Source organism: Lemur catta, chromosome 15 (genome assembly GCF_020740605.2).
Source record: "Lemur catta isolate mLemCat1 chromosome 15, mLemCat1.pri, whole genome shotgun sequence".
Taxonomy (NCBI): domain Eukaryota; kingdom Metazoa; phylum Chordata; class Mammalia; order Primates; family Lemuridae; genus Lemur; species Lemur catta.
In genome coordinates, this window is record NC_059142.1 from 10,926,573 (window position 1) to 10,943,861 (window position 17,289).

At 49.2% G+C, this 17,289-nt stretch overlaps 2 protein-coding genes across 5 annotated transcripts in view; one reads left to right on the forward strand and one right to left on the reverse strand.

Annotated features, from left to right (window-relative positions):
- The window catches only part of NDEL1 (nudE neurodevelopment protein 1 like 1), a 46,140-nt gene extending 40,168 nt beyond the window's left edge, over nucleotides 1-5,972 (forward strand). For 2 of the 4 annotated variants that reach the window (XM_045570230.1, XM_045570233.1), the window contains exon 9: nucleotides 5,673-5,972. In XM_045570230.1, coding sequence (XP_045426186.1) covers nucleotides 5,673-5,766 — 94 coding nt within the window. In that variant the 3' untranslated portion in view covers nucleotides 5,767-5,972. Of the gene's footprint in view, nucleotides 1-2,254; nucleotides 2,290-3,121; nucleotides 5,105-5,672 lie in introns of those variants that run through there. The other 2 variants (XM_045570232.1, XM_045570231.1) reach the window with 2 other exon arrangements.
- Nucleotides 5,973-13,166: 7,194 nt separating this feature from the next.
- The window catches only part of MYH10 (myosin heavy chain 10), a 137,706-nt gene continuing 133,583 nt past the window's right edge, over nucleotides 13,167-17,289 (reverse strand). The window contains exons 39-41 of the mRNA XM_045570234.1: nucleotides 17,061-17,169; nucleotides 15,662-15,834; nucleotides 13,167-14,819 (exon numbers count right to left, since the gene is read on the reverse strand). Of these exons, the coding sequence (XP_045426190.1) occupies nucleotides 14,675-14,819; nucleotides 15,662-15,834; nucleotides 17,061-17,169 (427 nt within the window). The 3' untranslated portion in view covers nucleotides 13,167-14,674. The remainder of the gene's footprint in view (nucleotides 14,820-15,661; nucleotides 15,835-17,060; nucleotides 17,170-17,289) is intronic.

Genomic DNA, 17,289 nt, shown 5'->3' on the forward strand with positions numbered 1-17,289 from the left:
CTTTTTGCCACACTTTATAGGATTATATTTTAAATATTGCTCTGCAGCACGCCTATCTTGACTTACATTGCCAGTATCTTTCCATGTCAATATATATTGTTCTACCTCAATGTGTTATTATTTTTTAAATACTCTGTGGCTATCCTCTTGCCGTGTATGCCTTAATAGAGGTAACTAGTTAGGACCTGTGGTCTGGGAATGCTGACCATGTTACCTAAGGTAGTTGTTACTGGAACAGCCAGCTGAGGCGCCCGTGGTCCCTTGCCACTGTCTCTGAGTCACAGAGGCAGTTCGTTCTTGTTTTTCTGTGAAAATAACGCAGGCACAACTCTAGAAATTTTCACAGTTTCTTGAAGGAGCTTGTATTTTCTGCTGTCTCCAATAATTGTGGCACATTTATGGAGAACCTGATTTGATACATAGTCCACTCTAAAAAGAGTCTTGCTGTCTATCCTTGTATACGTATTTCATTAAGGACATTCTATTAAAAGCACATTCTAAAATACCAGTATACAAATCAGAACTTTAATCTGCCCACTGGGGCTCCTCAGATGGGGTAAGTATAAAATTGATTTTCCAGCCTTAGGAATTTCCAGGCAAGTTTGAGGAGTGCCCCTGTTTTTATACTGTAATGGTAAATGGAACAGATAGATATTTTTACATGACAGTAGCCATTTTCCCCAAATGATATGGAGAAAGTTTGGGGGTGGTAGTCATGAGTGTTGAGAAACAGTGCCTCATTATTTTTCCTGCAATTTGTAATTACTTCCAGTATAGTAGTTACTAGTCTCTCTGTAATCATATTTCTTGGCGGGCCTCGGGCACCTTATGATGTGAGAACAGGCATGAGTCATAAATGGATTGGTTGGGCAGACGCTTTTGGGTCTGGAAAGTCCTAAGGACAGTCACAGTGAGGGAGGGATAACACCATCCGTTCAGACTTACTGCTTCTGAAGCAGAGCACCAGGGCAGGGATTGCCCGGAGCGAACCAGCCCTTAGGGAGGTGCCTGGGAGTCAGTGTAAGCTGAAACCAGGTATGGTTCTTGGGCGCTCTGACTCCCTTCAGGGGCATCCTAGATGCAGGTGCAGGCTCCTGACCTGAACCTGGAAGTGTGCTTCCCGATAGACATAGGTACCGATGACACTTAATTTTGGTTTTAAATTGTACAAATTTTATTTTGTACTGTTTCTATTAAGAATTAAATATGCTCCTCTGGGCTGGCGTTTGCGCAAGTGTTTAGCTTATGTGATAAATGGATTATATATGCACACTGAAATATTAACCTACTATTGCTTGAGTTATTATCTTTGTCTAGTTGCCTATTCCTAAGGATAACTCTCTTGTGGGCTTTGTTGTGTTTTCACTTCCTTGCTGCTTTGCTTTGATTCTGGCTTCCTTCTGGCCTGCCTGGCTTATCTCTGGCCTTTCTTCTTGCTAACCTATTGACTAGATAAAAACCAAGATGGTATGTACCAGCTACGAAAGGAAGGGCGGGAAATATTACAATTCCCAGATCTATTATACAGTCTGGCAGGTTAAAACAAGAAAGCTCAGTCTTTATAGAAGTGTAGAATTGTGGCTTGTAGTTTTAGCGTGAGAAAAAGCTTCCCATTTGAAAAAAGGCCTTTGGCTCTAGCACTTGCTTGCTCCTCCCCTCTCACTCCTGAGAAGTCTCCAGCACTGACTCTGGAGCTTACTCGTGCTGCCAGAAACCCATAGGAGGATTGTGTGGGGGAAAGAGTTAATCAAAGTAGATTCGTGTGCATGTTCGTTGTGTGGGTGTACATGTGTTCACCCAACCTTTCCACTGCCCTCACAATCTTCAGATGCAGTTAGAGCTTAACTAGGTATATTGCTTTATGGGATTCAAAAATGCTTTGTAAATTCTGGTTGTTCGACGGTTTCTTGGAATCAGGATTTTATCTAGTCTGCAATCACTTCTGGCAGCCCCTTAGAGGTGGGTTGCTGTGCCTACTTCCTAGGTGTTGCTATGTTTCCTCCAACCAATAATAGCCTTTATATCACCTGTAAAAGATACAGATTTCCTGTGTGCTATAGTCACTTGGATTCTGTCAAAAACATTCTTTTTTCCCCATAACTTTTATTTAGTTTCTTATGTGTCACTTGCCCTGTTTTTGTAAGCCAGTCTGATTTCTTTTGGGCTGTGTGTAGGTGGGCATGGAGTAATTTTAGGGCACGATGTGAAAATAGTATTGTATTACTGTTTAATGTTTTTTCCTTTTTTTTATTAGGCAAGAAAAAGTCATATTTCCCACGTTGTTCATGGGTAACTGAATTTGTTTGCTGTGTTCTTTTTCATTCTTTCTTAATCATGGTGTGTGGTGGAAGACACATTAACTGGTTTTACTAACTGCATGTGGCTGACTCAGCTTTAACCAACTTACAGCCCATGAGTGAGCTTTCAAGAGCCTGTACTATTATTATTAATTCAGTTGTGTAAAACAAGAACAGATTAGTTGCAGTGGTCCTGGGGCAGCTGTGACTAGTGTGCCGGGTGGCACTCCTGATACGGGGTGGGGTGCTGCAGATGGTGTCTGAGTCTGGAGTTGGGTAAGGTTCACTGTTGGGCTCTGGGACCACACTGGACTGTTTTCATGGGACTGGAGTTCTTCCTGTGACCCAGTTGCTTCTGTTTTCTCAAATTAGGCACTAATGATAAAGGAGCCTTGTGTATGGCATTCCCTCACCTCTGTGCTCATGCTTGTGTTCCCAAATTAAATTGGAATAGTAGATGGGGACATGTGTAAGATCTTCCTTACATTTCAGAACTGCTTTTCAGTTAGCAAAGCCTGAGCCGAGGACTGGAGCTGCTCTGAGCGCGCGATTACCCACTGAAGTAGGGAGATGGATCTGGAGTATGTGCCTGCGGGCTCTTCTGAATTAACGCTCACCCACTCTTGTCTTTTCCTCTCCTGCCCTCTCAGGTGCACCCTTCCTTGCATCTTGGACAGATGTGTTTCCATCCTGTTGCATTAGATTGATTGTCCTGACCAGCTTCTTAAGCGTGCATTGATTGGTTCTTCCCCCTTTCATGTCTTCCATTGCCATTTTACACCTGACCTTCACACCTTTTCATAGCTGGATTCTCTATTTTTCAGACTACTTAACTAGCCTTTGGTGGTAAAATCACGAAATGTCATAGCCTCTGGAACCTTTTTTACACATATGAGTCCCAGACCTGTTATCTCCATGCCTGCCCGTTCCCTCTTCCTTCAGTCCTGTGTTGTCCACTGGGACATTTCCCTTTGGCTCTTTTGCTGCTCCCTGAAACCAAACATGGTGAGTATAGAGGTATCTCTTCTCTCAAAAGCCTTTCCCCATTGTGCAACTTTGCATGGCCCCGAAAGGACCTCACCAGACCCATAATCTCCCTCTGGTCTTTAACTTCCCACTTCTTGACTTAGAAGAGACATGCTAGGTGGGACCCTGGCGGAATTGTCTTTCTCTCTCTGCTCCACCCACCTTCAAATCAAGAGTCCCATTTCTTTACCTCACCACTGTTCTCCCTTTATATCCTGGACTGCACTGCTCACCTTTCCCATTGGAGCCGACCGCACCGGCAGCCCCAGGGTGCTTGCTTGCCGGGGATTATCACGTGGCCCTGACCGGAGGAGGCTAGGAAAGTCTGGTGGCTGGGCATTTGGAAGAGGTTGTGGGCCTGACTTCCCCATTGATGTGTGGCTGGTTGAGCTCAGGTTAATGCCTAGGCCTTCTCTTGCCTTGGTTTCCTTAGCAGTGCAACAAGGGGGAGGAACCTGATGTTCCTTAAAGGTCCATCTAACTTGAAAATGTTGGCGTCCTAGCCACTAAACCCGCACATGGATCCATCCTCCTGGTTGCTGCTTTTGCACGTTTCTGTGGACCAGGTGCCAGATTCTTCTTGACAGCCAACAATGCTCCTTTTCTACCGAGTTAGGGGCTGTCTGCAGTACAAGTTTGGGGACTTGCCCTGCTACTGAGATCTGTGAGGCTGGGAACCTGAGGTTCACATGTTGAAAGCCGAGGCCATTTGTGGGGCCTGCCTGGTTCTACGTGAGGTTGGTAGGAGAAGCAGGCCTCAGGGACTTTGGGACTAGCCAGACAAATGACAGATGGAGCTTATTATATGAGGACTAGAGTGGCAAATAGGACGTGGCCCTTGGCCCCAGAAGAGGCACAGGCATGTAGCCTTGGGAGAATGGGGATGGGTGGTGTAAAGCTTTCCAGTGTGATGAAGCTAAAAAATCAGACCTCTCCCGGGCCAGAGAGAAAAGGGAACATCCAGGATAGTGTACAGTAGAGAGAAATTACATTTGTCAGAGCCTCCTTCCTGTTGCTCTCGGTCTCTGTGTGCGTGGCTTGATTTCAAACTCCAAATATATACTTGGAGTTTAGTTTCTTTAGACACAAACTCTGTTTCTTCAGAATAGACAGGGTTGTCAAGTCTATTCGCATGCCTGTTTCTCTGAGGTTACACTCACCTCTTCGGTTGTCTTTGCAGGAAATATGTGTCTGCAGGCTCTTTTTGTTTTGTTTTGTTTGTTTTTGAAGAGAACCTCTCTCCATGAGTCTATGTTCAACTCCCTGAACCCCTCTGAGGAGTAGGTGGGACAGCGGTGGGCGGGTGTGCTGCAGTGTAGCCCCTTGTGGTTGGCTGAGTCTCCCAAATTGTTAGCAGGACAAATTTTCCTAGGAAGTTTGAGAAGATGGAAGGCTGAATTGGCTTCCTGAGAGGGGTTCCAGGTCTCCACTCTCTTACTCCCTCGCTGCTACCCATGGCTGTGCTGCCAGGTGGGCAGGGCCAGGGCTCTCCGGGCGCTGGGTTCTGGCTGTGGGCGCCTTGCTGGGCTGCGCTGCCTGCACACGACTCTGCAGAGAAAAGCTTTGCTTGCTAAACAATTTTTAAAATGTTATTTTTCTCCCTCTTGTTAAGATATTCATGTATGTTGTAGGAGATTTGGAAAAATAATAAAAAAGTATAAAGTAGTAAACAAAATTTAACCACAACCCAGAGGGAAGAAAAGTAACTGTTGTTAAATTTTATTTTTATGATATATATGATTCTGTGTACATATATATGTGTGTATATGTAGTATGTGTGTTTTATATTTAGCTTCTTAGTAATGTCTATATAATGGGCCATAGTCTAGAATCTAGAATATATACCATTTGCCTTTTTCTTTCACATCGTTAAACATACATAGTTCGGTAATCTGCTTCTTTTTTCCACTTAGTATTAATTACATTCTTAGTATTTTCCTATGCTATTAAAAAACTGTGGAATGTGTTTTTAATGGCTGTATTATATTCCATTGTCTAGTTGTACCATTAGTTAACTAGTTCCCTATTGCCAGACATTTAGACTTGCTCTACGGGAAAAATCAGGGCGGGAAAAATCAGGGCCGCAGCAGCAGCGGCCAGTGTGATGATGTTGCCAGGAAGGGTCACGTGGTCTCGGTTCCCCAGGACTATGGAATTCTCAAGTCTCTAACCAACCCGTGCTTTCTAGGCAGCCACTGTCCCCAGGGCCATTAGGGCCCTGCCGTGGGCCAGGAAGAAGAATAGTTTTAGAAAGCTAATGAATTCGTTGTTGTGTGTACAGTGATTTTAAATAACAGTTTCTTTTTCTTTCCCCCTTTCTTCCCTTCCCTGCTCTGGTCACCCCCACAGGGCAGTAAACGGCTTTGACCCAGCTCCTCCTCCTCCTGGTCTGGGCTCCTCGCGCCCGTCGTCAGCACCGGGGATGCTGCCTCTCAGTGTGTGAGTGCCCGGCCTCCAGGTGGGGGCTCCTGCCCTCCTCCTACAACCCAGGACACCCACGCCTCGCCCCTCGGTGCCTGGTCCCAGCCCTGTGCCCCTCGGTCTGCCTCCCCACGGCTGGCAGAGGGCAGGCTGCATGCAGTGGCGGCTGCTGGGCCCTGCCCAGCCCCAGGACTCTGCGCGATATCAATACTGGCTATTTTCTCTTCTCGCCGTAGTGCCGTTGGTTTCACATGATTGCACTTTTGTGAGTCACAAGGTGATACATACGTGTATTACTTGGTCACTGGATGCAGAAGTACCCATTCATCTCACCTGCCTCATAGCTCCCACTCTGCTGTACTGATAGGATTTAGTTGTGTTTAGGACATTGCAGATCTTCTAGAAGTTCTCCCCCAAATCAGGTCGATGTATGCCCTCCCCCTGTGCTTCCACCCAAGCATCTCAGTGCTCACGATCATGTGTCCCCCAGCTCCACCCCTCACAGTCTGGGCCTGTTTCTGGCAGAGTCAGGAAGGTTACTGAATTAGGGAACATTTTCTACACCTTCTGATTTTACGTAGGCAGTTACCATTCCACGCACTTGCCTCCCAGAGCAGCAAAGTGCCCGTCGGAGCCCCAGATGGCAGGAGCCCGTGGGCCTGGACACACACAGGCTGAGCCTCTGTGTTGTCTCCTCCTCCGGGTGCCTCGGACTCGGAGGAAGGGGGAGCAACCTCTCGCCAGCTTCCTGGTCCTTCAGTTCAATGACATCTTCAGTGCATTTTTGTTTTCTCTTCTGAGGGCCCGTCCAGTTGTGTTAGAAAGGGTTGAGCGGCCCGATTCCAGGGCTGGCTGGTGCCAGCTCCTGGGGGCAGACTGACCAAAAGCGGTCGTCCCTGTGCACCCCGTGATTACTCTCATGCTGCATTTACTGTTTACATTTGTTTTCTTGTACATAGGTTTGTAAACATTATTGCCTAAGATATTTGTATATAACTTGGGCTTTGTAGCTTTTATTTATTCAGAACTCATATGGCATGTTAATGACTTATGATGGTGTCCTACTCTGGGCAGCTGTATAGGATCATCATGTGGTTAAAAACAAATACTTCCCCTCAAAAAAAGTCTTTTAATGTGGAAACAATAAATTTCACAGAAAAAAACGATTGAAGTTGCTTTATTGGGTTCCTGCCATCTGTGAGAGCAGAGCTGGAGCCAGGTTCAAATGTCACTTCAGCCCTGAGTTGGTACATGCAATGGACAGCAGCTGTGGGATGGGACACAGAAGAGTCAGGTGGCCTCGGGGGATGTCTTACGCCCCAAGCAGAGCTCTCGTGCTGGCTCTGGGTGCCGGTTTCTAGTTTTGGCTGTGATTTCCAGGAGCAGCCGGAGACGGGCCCGGACCCCATGTGAAAATCAGGGAGGAAGGACCAGGACTTTGAGGGAGGAGCTTTCAAGGTCATGGAGTACCTGGGGCGGCTCTGGGAGCCGGTCCTCCAGCTGTGCTGCCCTTCATGGCAAACGTTGCTCTGGGATTAGACGTAACTTAGATCTGGCTTCTCTCCTCATCCCTCAGGTTAATGCTAGCAAGTGAGAGAAGGTGCCAGATGTTTGGTAGCAAGACACAAGGTGGGCAGTTGAGGAACATATAACCTGGGAGTCTGAGTGAATAGGTCAGGTGCTGAGCACTGTTGGCTTGTAACGGCATAAGCAGGCAGTACTTAATAGTTTAAAGCCATAAGTAAGTGAATCAAAATCCTAAATGATTGAGAACATTGAGTAGGACACGTTTTCAAACATTTCCTCTGTTAACAGACGGGCAGGAAATCTATTAGTTCTGGAGATTTTGTCCTAAGCTGACTCCTGAGCACTCGCAGCGGCGGGTGCTGTGCGCAGCGGCGCCGGCAGAGCGCCGAGGAGCCGGCTCATGGGTCTCTCACCGACATGCAGCGATCCCCGCTGCTTTCCCGGCCGTCATTCGAAGGACTGGATTAGATCAGAGGCTTCAGCATTTAGCAGACCTCTTTGTTTATACAGGAACCCCAAATCTAAAACGCAACACGCGGAGCTGCTCTGGCTAAAGCACAGATGACGTTTGGAGCCCGCCTCCCCAGTGGTTTCTCGGTGCCTCTGCGGCTGAACACCCTGGGCTCCTCTCGTCCAGACTTTTCTGTCAGTTGATGGCTGGAGGAGGGGCCCTGGCTGCAGGGGCCCACGTGTCACTCACCAGACGTCACCACTGCTTTCGGTCCAGGAGAGTGTGGGCCAAGTGCCTGAAAGGGCAGCGGTGCGCTGCTGGGCTTGTTTCTGGTCCCTTTGGGAGCTGACTCTTACTTATTTTTGGTTTTTATGGCTGAGGCAGCCCTTGGCATATGTCCCCATGAGGAAACTTGGTGACTCCCCAGGCCTCATCTTCCACTTTCTGTTTGGATTATTTGGCGCAAGATGCTACTCTGTACTTGCTCAGAGAGAGCATGTGCTACCTGGCATGGGTTTTACTACTTACTGTTTGCCTGTCTAGCTAGTGTCTCGTGTGGTTCTCTTCCTAGGGTGTGGGTGCCGGTTTTGCCTGGCTCTCCCTGAAACCTCAGGAAGGGGTCCTCCCTGAGCTGGGCCCTCTCTGCTGACGGGGCTGATCTCCCAGCTGTGAAGGAAGGCAGGCCTCTTGGCCTCCTGGTTTCCATCTCAGCTACTCTGCCCATCCCTAGATGTCTTCCTGGCTGAGAGCAGGAGCCAGGGCTCCACTTTCGCTCAGCCCAGAGTGGCCGGAAACTACTCCCCACCAACACAGTCATGAGCCAGGAGCAAAGCTGGAAGCTTGAGTCACAGTGCGGCACGTGAGAACTATGCAGAAGAGCCCTGAGAGCAGGATGTGCCGCTCTTTCCTCAGCTGATAGACGGTGGGCCCAGGGATTGACTTGCCTGGGCTCACATGGCCAGCCCCTGGCGAAGCCAGGCTTGGGAACAAGCCCAGTATCTTTTTCTGCAGAGCCTCTCCAAATCAAGGCCTCACTGGCCTTGACTTCCACGCTCTGTCCCAGATGAGCAGGTTTTGAGGCTTGGAAATGGTGAGCTGTGGGGCCAGCGCAGCCTTTGCAGTGGGAGGAGTCCGGTCCATCCAGCCTCCCTCCTCCCCAAGTCCTGCACTTGCGGGGGCGTGCAGACTCGGCCTCTCGGAGCAGCTGTCCAAGATGCTACTAGTGTGCGTCTTCCTAGAGCCATGTGGAAGCTGGCACCTCAAGAAAGGGGAGGTGTCTGAGTGGAGCCACAGCTTTAGGGAGCACCCGGTAGCCAGATCTGCCCTCCTCCCTGGCTCAAACTGAGAACCACCTGCCCTGCTGCAGCCGGAACATGCCACAGGCGGGACGGGGCCGGACAGCCAGTGGATTCACTGTCTGGAAGATGGTAAGATGAGCCTTTTCTACACTCCAGCTCTTCCTTTATGGATTGTTTTCTTGATTTCCCTCAAAGGTTAAAACAAATTGTAAACACCAGTGTGGCTTTAAAAAAATAGATGTGTTCTTGATTCTTTCCTAAGAATGGGGTTGGGAGGGGAGAGGAGTCATTTTTATAAATCATTTTCCTATGACTTAAAGCATCTTACCTGAAAAGTGGTCTTTAAAAGTGGACTATTAAAAATGTTATATAGGCATACAGTAGCCCTTTTTGAATTTTAAGAAGAAACAATAATTGAGTAAATATTAACAAAATAGACTTCCTTTAAAGATGGTGCATGTGGAAGAGGCAAGTCTGGTAACAGCAAAGCTAATAGTGCTGGTGTTGGGGGCCCAGGGGGCTCTGTGCTGTGTGGGGTCACAACTTGGGGTCATTCTTTGTCATGCTCCAGTCTGCACTCACAGGAACTCTGTTTTCTGTTGGCTCTTCAGGAAGCCTTCCCAAGGGAAACGTGATGCACAGTGAGCAGAGATTTCACCTTTTTACTTGCGCGGGACTTTCTAATCTGGTGTCAAGTTTGACTGCTGTCTCCATTAACCGGCTGTGATTTGCAGGTGAAAGCCTGGGGGTGGGGGTGGGACGGGGCCTGGGCAGCAGGTTTTTAACCAGTGACGTCTGAAGGAGGCTCGGAGCCTTACTGCTCCCTTCAGTAGATGGCAGAGCTAAGAAAGTTTTGTATTCAAAAAAGGTGATTGTTTAAACTGGAAAAAAAAAATCAGCAAATTAATCCCACTGTTACCCAGGATTTAGGGAAATAAGTACAGTTTTACATTCTTCATGTCTCTATATTAGTTTCTGTAAGTCTTGAATCAACCTAACAATGGAATAAGCTATAAAAATTCCTTCTACTTTTGGGATAATACCCCATGGTGGTAAGAACAAATACATTTCAATAGCGATGATGTAAATGTCTGGTGGTCAGGAATGGTTATGACAACTTAGCGGCAGAAGAGGACACCCTAGAGCCCCGTAAGTGTACAGCGGTGCTAATGCACAAGACTGAAAATGACTGATGCCAAAAGGACACAAAATAGATGAACATGCGAATTGCAACTTTATTTAAAAAACCAGCTGTGAAATTGAAAGGATGCCAATAGTTTAGTATTTGTGGGTTCTAAATATATCTGTAAAGTTGCCCAAATTCATTTTTAAATTGACTGAAATAATGACACTGATTTCCTTTCATTGCCCATGTTGGCCCGGAGACCTGTGCTGAGAAGTCAAGATTTTTGAGCAGCAGCACAAGGCAGTGGCTCCCTGAGCTGCCAAGGACCTGCTGAGTCTCACCTGGGGAAATAGTAATGCAGATTCCCAGGCCACCTCTTGAGGAGAGTGTAGCGTATTTCACAGAATCTCAGACACCAGTAATCGTAAGACACACCTTTATTTTGTGAGCCGTTAAGAAAAATGGGCCAGTTGGTGCTATGAAAATGCTTTTATCATTTAAACTTTTTCTATTTATTGAAAGAGCTCATAGACTTCTTTAGCCAGATTTCCATCACATCCCACTTAATTCATATACACAAAGGGACACATGGGGGAGAGTCCTAAAGATTCACATTGTGAATCTGACGTTCTGAACCATTTTGACCCAGAGTGGTCCTCGGCCGTGTTTTCCCAAGCGCTGCCGTCCTCTGTGCTGTGTTCCACTGTGGGCTCCAGAATTTTCTTCTAAGCTGCTGGGTCCTGTTCTGCAAGTTTTGATGGTGGGCTTTTTTGATTTTGCCAGGAGGAGTGAGGCGATGCCATCACAAATGCCATCCACTGACTGCGATTATGAGATGCATTGGATTTGACACCCGTGAGAGCGTGGCCAGGCAGTAGGCACCTCCTTGGTGCAGGCCACGCCTGCCTGGGTGTTTCCGTCAGACCCGGTTTGTCGATTATGTCATGTTTCAGCTCGAATAAGGCTTCGCGACATCCAGTCAGCTGGCACGGAGATCATTATCGGTCTATTTTGAAAAATAAACAGACCTCACTGCCGGAATGAATCCAACGTGAATTTCTAGTCTTGGCAGGGGCTGAGGGACCTGGCCGCACTTCTGCACGCGGTAGGTACACAGGCACTGTACTCACAGTTAACATGGTCTTTGAAAACTGGCATCATGACGTAAATTTAGCCCTTTCAATAGTTTCAGATTAGATTTCTGATAAGAATGACACACTTTGCATGATTTTCTAGATTCCCAAATGACAGGTGGCTACAGAAGGAAATAGACTGCCCCGTCTGGTCCTGACAGTTGGCACAGGGCGGCATTTTGGTAAACACTCCAGATTTGGGAAAGCTGTTGGCACAGATGTGGCCCCAGAAAGGTGGGGAGGGAGAGGTGCTTTTGTGCGTCCCTCCCAGAATGACTCCGTGTGTGTGTGGGGGGTCTCCCCAGGGTCTCGGCCACACGCTTCACGCTCAGCTGTCCTCTCCACTTTCTAGATCACAACCGATGGCCTGTGCTGGCTTTTTTTTTTCCTTTCCTTGAAAGGGTAAGGGTCGGGGCAAGAGGGGGTGAGGGGTGGTTCCTAGAGTTTGACAACTGAGCTCTTTTCTTCCCCAGTCTTGACATGGACGTATCTGTCCCTCAGCACCACTGGCTCCAGGGGAAGGGGCCCTGGGTCAGTCACACCTAGAGCCACAGGGAAGGCTGACTTAGAACAACCTGGCCTTACAGCCCCAAATTCATCTTAGCTGGTTTCCAGGGATGAGGAAAATTGGTGACAGAAGATGTAAGCGGCTCTAGAGTCTTTCTGATGTCATTAGGGGTCTGGAAGGATACCCTCAAGCCAGCAGGCTAGAAATAGGTGTTATCCCTACCAATGCAGGCAGCTTAAAAGAGTCCCCTAATGTCTGCACTAAAACAAAGCTCCTGGGATGTGGCAAGCGCAGAGCGTTTACAGCTCGTACGACAGCCTGATGAAACCCCAGGACGGCTTCCGGCCGGGTGGAAGCTGGCCAGCTTCTTTGACTTTGTGACACACTCAAAGCCCAGCTGCCACAAAGAGTCTTCCTTGTGCTAAATGCCCAACAAAGGCTGTACGAACTACCTTTCCTTGGACCACAGAGTGGCGGTTTGTTTAGTGAAGAAAGGTTCCTTCTAGTTAGCACCTTTGTGGGATCAGGACTTGGACTCAGTCCATGGAGATTATGTTTCTCAAGGTAGGCTGAGTAGTTGGGAAACAACACCAGCTAGACCAGCCAGGAGGGAAGAATTCTTACTTTTCAAACTCCTGGACTAAGATACTGGATGCAGAGGTGAGAGCCTAGTTGAAACTCGGTACCTACAACTCACCTTTCTTCTCCCACAGCAGTGATACGAGAAAGGGAGCACGTCTGGCCATTTCACGTCTCCACCGCTGCCAAGCAGCCCAGCTGTAGACCCCTTCCTACCAGGACCAGCCTGACTTAAGAGCGGTAGGGACTAAGACCTGCATCCTCTGTGTGACTCTCTGCTCCCCTAGGATTTCTCTCCAGCCCTCGCTGGTCCACACGAGAGGCTGCCCTTGGGCCTCCCCTGAATCCTCTCAAAGCATCTTCAGTGCACATCCTGTCTGAAAATGCAGCCTGAAACTTCTTGGGCCTCCTAAAATGCTCTAATCCAGTCATGAGTTTCACTGGCTGGTGACCCAAACCCTCCTAAATTGCTCCCTGACAGCTGGGTCTCCAGCCGGCCCTGCCCCTCAGTGGTCTTTTGCTGCCCAGTGCGTCTGCCCACTGTGCAGGGCTTGGAGCTGAGCCTGCCCGGAGAATTACTCTGTCGTTTGACCATTTCTGGGAGCCAGCACCCTCAGCGACAGTGGGCCTGGTGGCAGTATTTAAATCTGTGCAGCTACGATACTTCAGATCCCAGATGGGAAATCGAGAACAGAAGGTGAGAAAACAGATGCCATGTTCACATGATTATTCTTGTTTATTGAGGTCTGTTTAATTCTCCACGGGTGCTTTGTTCTCCAAGTAAATAGAGCAGGCGTAAATATCTATAATGAATAAATTTATTGTCTTACAAAAATCATTGTCTAGAAATATGGGAATACAAGAAAAGATATTTGCAGTCAGGTGTCTGGTGGTCAACAGCCAGTACAATTCATTAAGGGGGAAAAATCAAAGATTCCAAACCCATGTGACAAGTTCTTCCTAACAGATGTTAAAGCTTTTAACCCAAAAGGTTTGTGTTTTCAAGCACATTGCAGAGGATCAAGGATTTAAATTTAACACTGATTCATTGTCACTGAATGTTTGTAATACCACTTTGACTAGAGAGGTACATGATATGAAGCACAGTCAACTTAATACATTAAATTGTTATAGAGGCAAATAATATATTTAACATTGTCTTAGTACTGTAGTGTCTAAGGCACTTTCTGTAATGTCAGTTTGCTCAACTATCAACCAAAAACAGAATGCTAAATGTTCACCGTAACACTGTCCAAAGGGAAGGGAAAAGGAAAAATGAAAGAGGATTCACGCCCACTGGCATGTCAACATTCAGGAAGATGGCATCTGTTCTTGAGGTTCTAGAAACCTCGCTGACAAACTTGGTACAAGCCTTGGACACAAAACCAATATTCCTATTTTGGGCTCAAAGCAGCGGCTGAATTTGCAAGGTCAGCGCGAGAGCCTGGCTGGCGAGGGGGGCCTTCCGCTGCCTCCCGCCTGGGGCCCGCAGCTGTTTGCTGCCAAAGGGAGGAGGGCACAGGCCAAGCCAGGTGGGTCCGGAAGTCTGCGTGACTGACAGCTGCCACCTGGGGCCTGAGCTGCATGGTGGCCACACCCTTTCTATGCATAGACCAGCGCTGGCCAAGGACAGTTCACATGAGTAGATGCGGGGACACCACCAACTAGAGGGGCAGAGCCACCCCTTGGGGGACGGGCACGTTAACCCCAAATGGATGTTGCTTCCTCCAATCCAACCCACCCCTCCTAATCTTTCCAAAGCCCCCTTCACAGTTTGCTTACTGAAATCGTGTTGATTGTTATTGGAAGGAAATGAGAGATACGAGTGCAGTTTAGGTTCCACAATGTTCTAAGAGACTTGACGTGGCTGAGGAGTCAGGGCCACATGAACACAGAACTAAGTACCTGTCTGTATGACAGAGCATGCAGAGCGACAGCAACAACCACGGCTGCCCCAATAACCCAGCGACTGGCAACGAAGGGTCTGGAGTTTTCTGTTTTAAAAAGGGCTCTTAACATGTATTATAAAATGGTCTCTCGATGAATATATGGAAAATAGATGCAATGATGAAACCATCTGTTTAATATGTGTGTTCTGTGTGTGTATATATATAAAAAGGGGAGCAATTGTACCTAAATCTGAAGCAGGATACAGTATGCGTAGGCTGGAAAGCCTTAAGACACAGTTGATCTTTCAGGAAGGAATCCCGTAGCTCGCCGACTTGTCACTGCAGGAGCCGCGAGGCAGCTGGTGCGGTGAGTTCCTAAGTGTCCCGCTGTAGTGCTGCCGCCTCTGGCTTCCCGGACCCTACTCCGACTGGGGCGGCTGCGTCTCGTTCACATCACTGGTCTTACTTTCCGTGTCATCGTCGGACAGCTCCAGGGAAGCCCCCTCAATGTGCAGCTGGCGCCGGCCGGATCTGCTGGAGGAAAAGCTGATGGGGCCGCCCCGCCTGGAGGGAACAGAGAGCACAGTGCGGTGAGCAGATGAGAGCGCGCGGCTGTCCCCTTAGTCAACTGCCTAATGTCACCGAACCTTCCACTTGCGGCCTGTCCTCAGGACTAGTGCCCCGTGCTGGGTGGGCACGGTGGACGGGCCTCCTGCTTTCCCGCCCTCCGGTGCCCCGCGGCAGAGCACACACGCCCCGGAGAGCCGGGCACGGCCTGCCTCAACCTAAGACTGTGGGAGAAACGGGAAGCAAGACGAGTGAGGCCGAGCTCCGCCGCTAACCCAGGGCCAGCAGCCCTTTCCTGTAACGGGCCTGACACCAAATAATTTACTTAGGATTTATGGACTACACAGGGGCTCTGCTGCATTTGCTTTGTTTTTGTGTTTTTCACCACTCTTTAAAAATGTAAAAATCAGTTCTGGCTTGCTGGCTGTAGCAAATGTGCCCACTGGCCACGGTGTGCCGCAGCCCCCCAGCCTGCTGTTCTGGCGCAGGCAGGATGCAGCGCGGGGAGCAGGGTGCTGGGGGCCGGCGCCAGTTCCTGCGAGGGGCTCCCGCCCTGCTTTGTAGCGGGGGCTGGGATCTCTCCTCACTAGTGACGTCTGGACACGGATGGACACCTGACCTAGCCTTGCACGGGGCACTGGTGTGGTCCCTAGCGAACGGCAGGGAAAATGGCCTGTTCCCGTTTTATTCTCCCCAAGGACTGCTAAAAAGGTCAGACATCTTGAACAAGTGATTCAAGAGAAAGAGAAAGAATGGGAACTTCCTCAGACCAGCCACGCCCTAGCCCCAGGCTAAGCCCCCAAGCAGCTGTCTGAAAGGCCCACGGCGCTGGCGCTCACCTGAGCCGGTTCTTCAGCGTGCTGACCTCGCGGCTCAGGCCCTCGTTGGCCTCGGTGGCATCATCCAGCTCCCGCTGCAGCTTGCGCCGGGAGGCGTTGGCACGTGTCGCTTCTTCTTCCGCCTCCTCCAGCTGCCGTTTCAGCTGCTTCATCCGGGCGTTGGCCTTCTCCATCTTGGGGAAGTTACACGAACCAAGACAAACCAAACTGTGAACCCCGTGTCAGCCTCTCTGTAGGCCAAGTGTGTCAGCACAGCCCGCTGCCTGCGACCCGCGTGCACACACACGTGCGCACACAGTGGGGCTGGCCTAAGGCTTTGCGCCCGGTGCCACTCTCAGCGGCGCCAGTGTCTACACAGTAAACTATGCTAAAAGAAATTCTAAAAAACTTAAAACCCTGTTTTTACTTGTGAGTTTTCTGCAGAAAAATGACATAATTTAGTATCTTTCCACAAGTAACCTACGGGACTGTGAAAGGGAATTGCTATTCTTACAAAATGCAGAAGAGCCAACAATTCAGGACAAGCCCCAACCCCAGGAGATCGTATACTGCATTTTTGCACCTCCCTGCAAGTGTGGCTACTTCAGACATTATGCTTGGACTCAAGTGCAAGGCCACTCTGGGAAGACCTGGCGTGAGGACGAAGAGGCTCCCCACTGGGTGCTGCACTCCCGAGCCACACGGGGCCTGGCCACCCACCCACACTGCCCTCGGTGCTGCCAGGCCCTGAGGGTGGGCGTGGGAAGGGAAGGCCAGGTTACCTGACCACAGTAGGGGAGGGTTTGGGCCAAGCCGGTGAATCCCTCTCTCCACAGCAGAGAGGGGGGCAGGAGTGAGCTCCCCGCAGTACATTCACTGCAAACCTGACCACGGTACAAAGTCCTGCAACATGTTCCCTCAGGCCCAGGAAAGGCCATCTGGACACGGGCAAGGAAGACCACTCGGGCCGCGTGTATACAGTATGTTCATTTCCTCTTCACTCGCTACTCAGCGTCTCCGTATCCACCCCTCCACCCAGCCAAGGTTTCATGACTGCCAGCCATGTCTAGTTGTTCTAGGCGTTAGGGAGATAACAGCAAAACAGGCAGAAGTTTCTGCACTCGTGGAGTGTACGTTCTAGTGGAGAAAACCCGTAACTTCAAAATTCAGTACAAGCTCACACTTCAAAGCCTTCCCGCCTTGCTGCCGCCACCCTCCTGTGTATCTTGTGCACTGAGTGCCCCCTGGGAACACGGGGCAGCACGTTATTAATAGCTGAAACACTGGAATTAAGAGTTTCCAGCAGCATTTTCTTGCTCTTGCTGGTCCGTGCAGACCGCCGGGCTCACTGTCCCGCAGTGCCCTCGCCGGAGCACGTCCAAGGTGGAGGACGCCCCCCTGCCCTGCCTTCCGCACGTACCTGTTCTTTATACTGATCTGCGTGCCGACGCTCATCCTCCACCTGCATGAAGATTTCCTTCAGCTTCTTCTCCGTCCGGCGGACTAGTTTGTTGGCAGCTGCTCGTTCCCTATGAAAGTGAACAGTTTTGGAAAAAATATTTTTTAAAGTCCTTTTTCTTTGAAAGACAAACCACTGTGGAAAGTCATCCTGCAATGAATGTCTGCAAAGAATGACAGGATTCTGAAAC